This window comes from Podarcis cretensis (genome assembly GCF_951804945.1).
Source record: "Podarcis cretensis genome assembly, chromosome: 11".
Taxonomy (NCBI): Eukaryota; Metazoa; Chordata; class Lepidosauria; order Squamata; family Lacertidae; genus Podarcis; species Podarcis cretensis.
Window position 1 is genome coordinate 35,560,611 of NC_137180.1, and position 12,500 is coordinate 35,573,110.

Consider the following 12,500-nt stretch of genomic DNA (forward strand, 5'->3'; position numbering starts at 1 on the left):
TCAGTTTTCACATTCAAAGTACTGGTGGTCAACTTGCAATTCAAATTAGTACATACCAAAAATAAAGAAATGGAAATAGGGTAGGGGACAGCGAAGAAAATAATCAAGTAGAACCCGGATACTCTTTTTCTTTGATGTGCTTCCTGTTTTGGCCTAGCACTTTAAATAGTAAAATGTTTTCATAATATTTTCATTTCTGATTAAAATCGAAAGGTGGTATTTGGCTGACTCAAACTTTGTTAAACAAATGTTCAGTGTGTTTGAATCAATGCTGTTTTACTCAAAGGAAGTACCATGGGGTTCAGTGGCGCTTACTCCCAGATAGTTATGCATAACATTGCTGTCTTGGAATGCATTACATAAATCGTTGCATTTGCATATAACAGAAAGCCAATAATTTGAGTTTACTAAGCCATGAGTTGCCTACCATGCAGCCTCTTTGCAGCCATTTCTCCCCTTCCTTTATGCAAACACCTAGCATTTAAATCTTATCCATAAGATTCAATTGTGTGCAAATTCAGAAATTATGGTTAATAGCTTCAAAGCAAGCTAGGATATAAGGCATTCTCTGGGTTCATATCCTGGCTTGTTTTGAGTAGATTGCAAATGAGTTTAGCCTTTTAAGATTCCACATGAACACTTTCATGAAAAACTAGTAGTTCTTCATTTTTGTGAATAAATAGTCTTAGAAAATTCAAATAATTTTATTAGCCAAATTCTGCTCGTTCCCTGTATTTTGTGGTTCTACCAGGAAACAGCAATGTAACTATTTTGTAACTAAACTGATATAAAACATAGGGTAGTATTCAACTGAGTTTTACTTGGAAAAGATCCACACTGAAATTATTATACATAACTAAGTTAGGTCCATTAATTTCATTGGGTCTCTTCTGAGTAAAACCTAGTTGAATACCACATGTAAACCTGGGGCAGTTAAAAATATGAAAGGAGAAGAAAAAACCTGTAGAGCAAATTTCATGTTGAAAGTGGTTGTGGTGGAGGAATTAAGTATACATAAAACTCAAGTTACATCGTTATACAATATGTGTATCATGGCAGGACTGGACTTCACAGCTTGTTACTAGATAGTAATGCATGGCTTCTAAACCTGGCTATAATTTGTATACTTCTGTAATTTTAATATTTGATTAAGCAAGCAAATAATTAAAGTGCACTTAGTGTGGTTTAAATACTAAATATGTTCAATCTTGGGAATGCTTGTAAATATTTTATACCAATGGACAGAGTATAGCAAACAAGCAAGCCCAATTTGATCTCTTAATACAGCATGGCAAATATGATCTAATAGGCATTTCAGAAACCTGGTGGGATGAAACTCTTGACTGGAATGTCGAAATTGAGGGGTCCAACCTGCTCTAAAATAATATATCAAACCGGAAGGGAGGTTGGAGTACCATTATATGTAAATAATGTGTATACTTGTAAAAAGATCCGTGACTTGGAACATGGAAGGCAGATTGAGAGTCTATGGGTAAAAATATATGGACTTCCAAGCCAGACTGAAGACTTGGATGATTACTTACTAGAGCAGTTTACCAATCATTCAAGAAGGAGAGAGAGAATAGTTATGGGAGACTTCAACTTCCCTGATATATGTTGGAACTCAAAATATGCCAATAATATAAGGTAAAGGTAAAGGTAAAGGTACCCCTGCCCGTACGGGCCAGTCTTGACAGACTCTGGGGTTGTGCGCCCATCTCACTTAAGAAGCCAGGGGCCAGCGCTGTCCGGAGACACTTCCGGGTCACGTGGCCAGCGTGACATCGCTGCTCTGGCGAGCCAGAGCCGCACACGGAAACGCTGTTTACCTTCCCGCTGGTAAGCGGTCCCTATTTATCTACTTGCACCCGGAGGTGCTTTCGAACTGCTAGGTTGGCAGGCGCTGGGACCGAGCAGCGGGAGCGCACCCCGCCGCAGGGATTCGAACCGCCGACCTTTCGATCGGCAAGTCCTAGGCGCTGAGGCTTTAACCCACAGCGCCACCTGCGTCCCGCCAATAATATAAGGTCCAACAAATTCCTCACTTGCCTTGCTGACAATTCCATCCTGTTCATTCAATGGCCAGGTGTATGCCTATGAGAAGCCTGAAAGCAGGACTTTAGTGCAACAGCATTCTTCTCTCCTGTGATTCCCAGCAATTGGTATTCAGAGGCATGCTGCCTTTAACAACATAGGTACTTGCCATTGTGGCAAGTAGCTATTGTTAGCCACTAGGGAATATTCTGGGACAAGTTGTGGGTCCTAAGACTAATTTAATCTGGTGGACATGCTATGTCCCCATGATCAAAATGCTCAGAGTGGTCTTGAGATGAAGAATGAAATTCAAATCCAAATGAAGCATTGAAAAGAGTAAATGTTGTAATGGGTAACTTAAACTTCCCCCACTTCTGTCATGTATGTTCCATGACAGAAAGGTGAAATTTCTGGATACCCTAAATGGCTGTGTCCTAGAACAGTTGGTCATGGAACTGACTAGAGGGGCATCAACCCTGAACTTAATCTTAAGTGGTTTCCAGGACCCAGTATGATGTGTAAGTGTTGGCAAGTCAGTTGGGAGCACTGGTCATAGTTCTGTTAAATTAAACATACATGTAGATGGCCAATTTTAAAGAAAGCCCAGAACAGTCACATTAGATTTTAAAAGAGGATACTTCCCCAAAATGAGGACATTTGTAAAAAGGAAGCTGAAAGGCAAAGTCAAGTGGGCAAAATTACTCAAAAATGCTTGGGAGCTCTTTAAAAACGCAATGTTAGACGCTCAGCTGGAGTGTATACTGCAGATCAGGAAAGGAAGCATAAGGGCCAAGAAAATGCTGGCACTCTTAACAAGCAGAATCAAAGAAAAGAAAGTATTACTGGCAAGAAGGCACTAACTTAGGCCAAAAAAATGTGCAAGCATATAGTAAAGAATACTAAAAAAATTAAAAAGAATTGGAGGAACACATTGCTAAAAGCCTTAAGTCCAAGAAGTTATTTAAATCCATTAATAACTATTGGAAACTATTAGGGAAGCAGTTGCACCCTTGGATGTCAAGCAAGTCAAAGATGTGTTTAAGGAGGATAAGTTTGCAGAGAAGCTAAATTCTTTGCATCTGTAGGGCAGATCCCAGTGCCTGAACTTTTGCAGGAAGGAAGGAACAAGAGATGAAGTTCTTGGCCTAATAGACAAAATAAACACTGACAAATTGTCAGGTCTGAATAGCATCCACCCATGTGTTCTGAAAGAAATCAAATGTGAAATTGCTGGGCAGCTATCAAAAACTGGTAACTTTCCCCATGTTTCCACCCCTGAGAACTGAAAAGCAACCTATGAAACACCAATTTTTAAAAAGGCCTAAGAGGGGTTATCTAGAAGGGTGTTCTCTGTAGTAGGCTCCAGACCCTGGCATGATCACCCCTTAAAGGTGCTGCTGTCTCTTACATTGTTGTGTTTGAGACTCCAGTTGAAACATTTTTATTCACTCAAGCATTTGCAGATAGGATGTGTACTCTTCATTAACAACTTATGTACTTCTATTTTAATGGTTTGCTATCAATTTATTGCTGTATATATCTTTTTAGGTTTTCAAGGAAGTAGGATTTATAGATAGGGTGATTTACAGAGAAATAAGTAAGTAATCTGTACTGCCTTCTTGTAGTTTGTACTTCAAGTATAAAAATACTAGGGATGCGGGTCGTGCTGTGGGTTAAACCACAGAGCCTAGGACTTGCTGATCAGAAGGTCGGCAGTGGTTCGAATCTCCGCGACAGGGTGAGCTTTCGTTGCTCGGTCCCTGCTCCTGTCAACCTAGCAGTTCAAAAGCATGTCAAAGTGCAAGTAGATAAATAGGTACCGCTCCGGTGGGAAGGTAAACGGTGTTTCTGTGCGCTGCTCTGGTTCGTCAGAAGCGGCTTAGTCATGCTGGCCACATGACCCAGAATATGTACGTCGGCTCCCTCAACCAATAAAGCGAGATGAGTGCCGAAACCCCAGAGTCAGTCATGACTGGACCTAATGGTCAGGGGTCCCTTTACCTTTTACCTAAAAAAATACTGTGTTATCAGATTTGCTAATGTTAATGTAGAAACTTCAGCAGCTTAAGTTGCTGTATTTACCAATAGAATAATGGAAGGAAGCTATTCCTTGCTTAGTTACATATTGTAGAAACAAGAATGCTGTTGAAAAGTTGCTGCACTGCTAAACAGGAGTTTTAAAGTTCAAATATGCTGCTTGGATAGACAAGGGTGATGCCTTCTATCTTTTCTGCAGAATTTTCATATGGCACTAGGATAGTTAACAAAACAAGGAGTTCCTGTAATGTGTTTCCTGTTATGAACTGGTTTTTTTTGGAAATGCTCTGGTCATTTGATAGTGCTTGCACAGCTACTTTCATTTCCATGTTAGCATTAGAACTTGTTTTACTTAGTTGATGAAGAGAATAGTCAAATTTAGTACAAACATTTATTTGTTTTACTTTATAGCCTTGGACTTAAATAATTGCTATTGGATTCTTGTTCATTAACACTAACAGTTTGTACAGGGTTCTTTATGAACTTAAGGTCATGTACTACACATGCTTCCCAAAGGGCATATGAGGAACATTGGGTTGTACGCCTTCACAGAAGGCAAATAGCTCCATGTTTGCAGCATCCTGCCTTGCATTGCATTTTCTGAATTTGTTGTGTGATAAAGTGTTGAATCAGGAACACAAGTATTATTGGGTGACATCATTTAGCACCTTAACAGAGTAATTTGGCTTAGAATGGAAAGAGCAAACAAAAATATCAAGCTGAATTCTTTTTCTCGGTTTTCATTATGAGATTACTTTGTGGCAATCCTAACTGATTCATTGTAATCTAGATATATTACAAATGCTTTCTTAACAGATTTTCATTTTTAAATGTTAGTTAAAAGCCATAGTCAGAAACAAACTATGGTTTAATATGGATGAGCAGCATGCTTTTGTACACAGCTCAAAGTTCTCTCTGTGCTCTTCCTGCACGCCTGCTTATGCACCACCAGGAAGTAAACTGGAGTCATGATGTCTAAACCTGGGCTTTGGTTTGTTTCTCTCCAAACTACAAGTGATAACCAAAGTTTGTTTTGTTTACTGTTCATGGTTGATTTGGGGGGGGGGGGGAAACAAACCACAAGCCTTAGTTCGGATGTCACAACAAGCCACAAACAGGCTTGTTTCCTGGTGGTGTATCAACAGAAGGAGTGAGGAAGGAGCAGAGCAGCAATTTTTCAGCAGCACACATAGGCATGTTGCACGTTCACATTATATCATTGTTAGCTTTTGACAAAGGTTTGATGTGGTGGTTTAATGCCATCAGTCACTATTGTCAGAAGGAACATTTATCTAATTTGGAGCAGGGAAGAACAACACCATGGCCCTCTTGTTACTCTTGGTGTACCATGTTGAACAAGACAGTAATTCCTTGCTTCACAATATAGCTAAAAAGGAAACAGCCCTTCTTGGAGCATTTTAGAATGGGACAAACCTCTGTTGGAAGTAATAAGTATGCAAAATATTAAAACTGGAGCAATTAATTTTTTGCGCTTCATCTTTTAGTGTAAGAGAAGGCTAGTAGAAGGTGTGGACTACACAAGAGTGATGTAATCCCCATATGAGGGTGCTGTTTGTGTTCCCTACTATTGTTGCTCCACATTTCTAAATAAACCACATTATATTAATAGTCCTACTGTGATTTACTTCCAGATACTTTGTTTCACAGAGTTTGCTTCTAGTGCTTGTGCAACTGGTTGTGGAGTGGCGCTAATGAGTAATAATAATAATAATAATAATAATTTATTATTTATACCCCGCCCATCTGGCTGGACCTCCCCAGCCACTCTGGGCGGCTTCCATAAAAACCAAAAATACAGTAAAATATCACACGTTAAAAACTTCCCTGAACAGGGCTGCCTTAAGATGTCTTCTGAATGTCAGGTAGTTGTTTATCGCTTTGACATCTGCTGGAAGGGCGTTCCACAGGGCGGGGGCCACTACCGAGAAGGCCCTCTGCCTGGTTCCCTGTAGCTTTGCTTCTCACAATGAGGGAACCGCTAGAAGGCCCTCGGCGCTGGACCTCAGCGTCCGGGCAGAATGATGGAGGTGGAGACGCTCCTTCAGGTATACTGGACCGAGGCCGTTTAGGGCTTTAAAGGTCAGCACCAACACTTTGAATTGTGCTCGGAAACATACTGGGAGCCAATGTAGGTCTTTCAAGACCGGTGTTATATGGTCTCGGCGGCCGCTCCCAGTCACCAGTCTAGCTGCCGCATTCTGGATTAGTTGTAGTTTCCGAGTCACCTTCAAAGGTAGCCCCACGTAGAGTGCATTGCAGTAGTCCAAGCGGGAGTGAACTTCTTCTGTTGTTAATTCTATTATTCATAACTTCAGCTAAACCATTTAAATTTTTTTTAATCATAGGGGGAAAGGAACAATGGCTTTGATGTTCTCTATCATAATATGAAACATGGACATGTATCTACAAAAGAACTAGCAGATTTCATAAGAGAAAGGTATGTGTGTTTATTAGCTACTTATTCTGGCATACTTACATAAACCACTGAAGACATCTTTCTGAATACTAGTCAACCACTATATTACAGTTTAATGGTTTTACGTCATAGTTCTATGCATGTATACTTAGACATAAGCCCCACTGAATTTAGTGAGGCTTAATTTCCAGGTCTGTGTGCATTGGACTGTGGCCCTAATAAATCAAGATAGCTTGGGGAGCCTCCAGTCTGTGCGCCATTATTGCCTCCGCCACCCAGAGAGCTCCTGAACCTGAGAATTACTTGCATGCAAAGTCTTAATTCTGCCAGGATTCTTTCTCAGTGTACTGACACTCATTCAGCCTACATTGGTTCAGAACAGTCATGGTCTCTTTTGATTCAGATTTAGCAAAGAAATAGACCTGGCTGGTGGTAGCATACTGAGGACATCAGAACTCAATCTCTTAGTCACTTGTTTCCAAAACATGCGCTACTGGTTGCTAAACTGGTTTATGCTTGCTGTTGGAAATGCAAGGAGGCCCTTCAAAACAAGAAAGAATGGGAGATGGTTTGGTACTCTTTATTTAGTCTGATTGACAGCATTCTGTAAATCTTAAAATGCATTCAAATTTGTTAATGAAATACAGAGCTGTAGTTTTTATAAAGAATTTTGTCACTGGGTTATGACCATTTAGAATGGTGAAACTCCATAGAGTGGATAATAGTCTCCCTGTTGTAAGGATCTTATAGAAATGTTTTTAATATAAAGTAGATGCTTTAATTTGTTTATGTTTTAATACCTATGTTTTGTATCAGATTTAATTTATTAATATTAAAGAAAAAAGAACACTGAAAGTTTTGTCTTTCTAAGAACACTACATAATCAAAATTTTCTCTTCTAGAATTATGCATGTCTATTTTTTGATCCAAGAAATTAGGCATTTTCACTAGGAAATGCAAATTCTGCATTCTAGTCATGAAAATTAGTGCTCATATCAGTGAGTTAATACAAATGTTCCTTCCCTTCAACAGAGGGAGAACCTTGGATCCCACCTAAGTTGATTTTGCAGCAATACATTGTCCTTACATAGCTTATTTTTCACATGCTATTTGGGTTTACAGCAAGTGTAATTATAGACTAGTGCGCAAAGTGGGAAAATGAGCTATTTGGAGAACATCTGTTTGTAGTTTAAAATATGAATTTGATACAATCAATTCAAAAATTAAACAGAATTCGGTATAGAGCAGTATTATAAAAAAAGGGAAACAATGTATTTCTGTGGTCAAAGTTAAATATTGTAGAGAGATATCTATAGAAGTATGAACCAGTTTCTAGTAAGCAGACAGAGGAATTTAAAAAGCAGAAGCTTGAAGTGTACTAAGGGGCTTGAGTATTTTAATGGAACATGGGGGGAAATCCTTCTAATAAATAAAGCTGCAAAGTTTCAAATAGGATTAGCTGTGCATCGTTCATACCCTTGATCCTCTGTCCCATAATTTAGTTCATTGTCATCCGTTTCTTTAAAATATTCTAATTTGTAACTCTTAAGAGTACGAAATCTCTTTCCATGGTTACTTAAAGACTTGTACTGTTGCAAGCCCTTTGGTCTTGTGTTAGAATGTTTTTATTTATTTATTATTTAAAATCATTTATAAACTTCTTTAGATTAAAAAAGAAATCTTAGGCAGAGAATATTATCTGGTGTTGTGTGTTTGCCCTTTGGCTGCTAACACAAAACTTGATGTAAACTGTAATTTGAGTCCCAAGCTTTGCTCTCATTAGTACAGTTAAAGATATATTACAGCCATATCACTTTACCCCTCATGTGGAAGAGATGTGATGGCACTGTGGTCTAAAAACCACTGGGCCTCTTGGGCTTGCTGATCACAATGTTGGCAGTTTGAATCTGCGCAATGGGGTAAGCTCCCGTTGCTCTGTCCCGGCTCCTGCCAACCTAGCAGTTCAAAAGCATACCAGCACAAGTAGATAAATAGGTACCGCTGCAGCAGGAAGGTAAATGGCATTTCTGTGTGCTCTGGCTTCCATCACAGAGCCCTGTTGCATCTGAAGCGGTTAGTCATGCTGGTCACATGACCTGCTGTCTGCAGACATACGCCGGTTCCCTCAGCCTGAAAGCGGAGATGAGCTCCCCATAGTCGAATTCAGCTGGACTTAACTGTCCAGCGGTCCTTCACCTTTACCCCCTCATATAAGACACTTTCTGCTGTGTTCTGAAATTGTCCAAAAAAACCCTTTTTATTGCCACTGTAGGACACTTTTTAGACCTTCAAATACATTAAGTAGAATCTAGTGCAGGGGTCAGCAACCTTTTTCAGCCGTGGGCCTGTCCACCATCCCTCAGACCTTGTGGGGGGCCGGACTATATTGTGGGGGGGAATATGAACGAATTCCTATGCCCCACAAATGACCTAGAGATGCATTTTAAATAAAAGCACACATTCTACTCATGTAAAAACATCAGGCAGGCCCCACAAATAACCCAGAGATTCATTTTAAATAAAAGGACACATTCCACTCATGTAAAAACACACTGATTCCCAGACTGTCTGTGGGCCAGATTGAGAAGGCTATTGGGCGGTATCCGGCCCACGGTCCTTAGGTTGCCTACCCCTGTTATAGTGCTTTAAAAGTAATCTTTCAAACAAACTTCTCCAATATTTGGAATAAAGTTGCATTGAAACATCAGTGTAACTGCCTTGACCTAGGGATCTAACGTTAGAGGAATTAATCATGCAACAAATCCAAATTAGTTACCTTCTCAAGGAATGTATCTGCTAGGTATATCTGGGATTAGATTGTATAGAGAGGCAATTTTGTGCAGCAGTCAATATCAGTTTGCAAAGGAGTTTACAAAGGCTTAATAAGAAAGCACATAATATTGTTAGACACCACCCATATCTTCATGAGTAGTGTGAAATTTCAGGGGTTGCAGGCACACTTTACCCAAGGTCTGTGTTTCCTTTTGGACAATGCGGCACACTAGAGGCTATGGTGTCTTGATGATATACGGTTTATTTACACATACAGTGGTATCTCGGTTTAAGAACAGCCCTGTTTACGAACGATTAGGTTTACAAACTCTGCAAAACCGGAAGTAGTGTCCCGGTTTGCAAACTTTACCTGGGTCTAGGAACGGAAGCCGAATGGTGGAAGAGGACCGGTAGCGGGAGGCCTCATTAAGGAAAGCATGCCTCGATTTAAGGATGGTTTCGGTTTAAGAACGGACTTTCAGAACGGATTAAGTTCGTAAACCAAGGTACCACTGTATATACAACCTGAATTTAGATCAGGCCATCCAACTTTTCATACCAAGTGGGCCTCAAGAGAACTGTGACATAGAACCCATGGGCTGCACAACACCTTGTCACACACACATGGGGGGGGGGTTTGACGACCCCCCAGCCCTCATGCTGCCTTCCTAAAGCTGGCTAAGGAAGGCACCAGGCTTTGCGAAGGAGATTTAAGGTTATGGCAGGACTTAATGCCCTCCCACCTCCTTCCCAAAGCTGGGAAAGCCCTAACTAGGCTTTGGAAAGGGGATAGAAGGACTCTAGCACCCTGTCAGAGCCCTCACACTTTCTTCCCAAAGCCCAGCACTTCACTTACTTGGCTTTGGGAAGTGAGCTTGAGGATTGTGAAGGGTAGGGGCATCCAGTGCTGCTGATGGCCACGTGTTGGACCACCCTGGTCAATATAGAGGGGTTCAAACCATTATACTCAAAGAGGGTCTCTTGCTTCTCCCATCAGCATAGCAGCATTTGGGTCCAAAACACAGAAACCAGCCATATTCTTTCTCTTGTCTGTCTGTCTGTCTGTCTGTCTGTCTGTCTGTCTGTCTGTCTCTCTCTCTCTCTCTCTGTAATTTCAGCCTACATGCTGTCCCTGGATCCCCTTCTTCTTCCTTGTTGCCTCTTAACAGACTGAAAAGGATTTCCCTGAGCCTACATTATCCAAACTAAAAACCTAAACCCCTTTTATCTCTGCCCACTAACACACACTGGAGGAGGGGCTCCATTCCTCTTGATAGCAGGCATTGAAAATGTCCTGATGGCTCAGCTTTTGATGAGTCACAACCCGTCTTTGTCCCCCTAATGACCCACACTCAGCTATTCTTCTACCTACTGGTTTATGTGACTCTTAGAAAAAAAGCACACCTTAGCAGATTGAGTTAAAATACATGATTTTAGGCTAGCTTTAGACTAACTTAGGTAGTGGTTTGTTAACAAACAGTGCATTTGTTCATGTGCTCTAAGATTTGTACGTATTTCGCTTTTGGACTGCTGATTGCTGATTGTCTTCTTCCATTGATAGAGCTACAATAGAAGAGGCATATTCAAGATCAATGACAAAGCTAGCCAAATCAGCAAGCAATTATTCACAGCTTGGGTAAGTTATGATGATTAAAAACAAAATAATTTTGTGCAGGTTCTTGGAGGCTGTTGGAGGAGCTTTTCTGCCTTTCTCTGTATAATATAATATTAATACTTAATTATATTACAGAATTATCTGGAATGTGTGTGGATGTATACAACACTTAAAACTGAGTTCTGTATGTGTGTATATGGCTTTGAGAGCCAGTGTGGTGTAGTGGTTGAGAGCGGTAGTCTTGTAATCTGGGGAACTGGGTTCGCGTCTCCGCTCCTCCACATGCAGCTGCTGGGTGACCTTGGGCCAGTCACACTTCCTTGAAGTCTCTCAGCCCCACTCACCTCACAGAGTGTTTGTTGTGGGGGAGAAAGGGAAAGGCGAATGTTAGCCGCTTTGAGACTCCTTAAACGGAGTGAAAGGCGGGATATCAAATCCAAACTCTTCTTCTTCTTCTTTCTCTTGTGTGTGTTTTCTGAATAAAAACAAAAACCTTTGCATTTAAAGAATATGCAAAATGTTTGTGTATTTTGCATGAATTTGCTGAAGCATGATATACTCTATGTATGGTAGAACTTGGGTAGTTACGTGTTGAATATGGGAATGAAAAGAATCTGTCCTACCTTACAAGGCAATAGCAATTATTATAAGATAAAGTATGTAAAGATATAATATAAAGTATGTAACTATTAGCCAGGTAGCTGCCACATTCATTCAGTAGAAGGAAATATGTGGATGCAAACCTACTTCCTTTACTGAATTGAATTTGGGCAGCCCTTAGTAGCTTACAAGTTTAACCCATATGGGACTCTCTCTTTAGTGGAAATTTGACATTTAACTTCCTAGGGGAGTAATACTTTAATAAGTGCTCCATTTGAATGTTAAAAAACCTAAAACATTGATGAGTTCTTCATCTAAACATTTGTAAAAACAATTGAAAGTTATTCACTGTGGTTATTTTTTATTTATTTATTGCTTTCAAGCTATTTCAGCACTAAAACATCAATTTTCTCTCTCTTATTTGTAGGACATTTGCACCAGTCTGGGATGTTTTTAAATCTTCATCAGAAAAATTAGCAAGCTGTCACTTAGAACTTGTTCGGAAGTTGCAAGAACTAATAAAAGAAGTGCAGAAGTATGGAGATGAACAACTAAAAGCTCATAAAAAGGTTGTGTGTAGTCATTTTAATGCATTTTACTAACTTCAGATGAAAATATTAAATTGTTAGTGTTTAACACACATGTCATATTTAACAGACTAAAGAAGAAGTTTCAGGAACTTTGGAAGCAATGCAAAATATTCAGAATATTACTCAGGCCCTTCAAAAAGCAAAAGAAAACTACAATTCAAAGTGTGTGGAACAGGAACGTTTGAAAAAGGAAGGTGCAACACAGAGAGAAATAGACAAGGTAATGTTTTAAAGGTTTAGCTGCCTTTCTTTATAGTTTAATAGTCTAACTGCACAAATAGAAAACACCCATACGGCATTGCTGCTTTTAGTGTTTTTCAGCATAAAAAATAAGGATTATCAAAGGATGTCTTCTGCGTAAAACAAACAATAGTATGTTATATAATAGTATAAAGTAAGGTTCTGTTTGCTTATT

At 39.8% G+C, this 12,500-nt stretch overlaps 1 protein-coding gene across 1 annotated transcript in view; it reads left to right on the plus strand.

Moving 5' to 3' along the window:
* FCHO2 (FCH and mu domain containing endocytic adaptor 2) overlaps positions 1 to 12,500 on the plus strand; it is a 64,868-nt gene that overhangs the window by 9,540 nt on the left and 42,828 nt on the right. The window contains exons 2-5 of the mRNA XM_079995442.1: positions 6,438 to 6,529; positions 10,842 to 10,916; positions 11,923 to 12,064; positions 12,153 to 12,305. Coding sequence (XP_079851568.1) covers positions 6,438 to 6,529; positions 10,842 to 10,916; positions 11,923 to 12,064; positions 12,153 to 12,305 — 462 coding nt within the window. The remainder of the gene's footprint in view (positions 1 to 6,437; positions 6,530 to 10,841; positions 10,917 to 11,922; positions 12,065 to 12,152; positions 12,306 to 12,500) is intronic.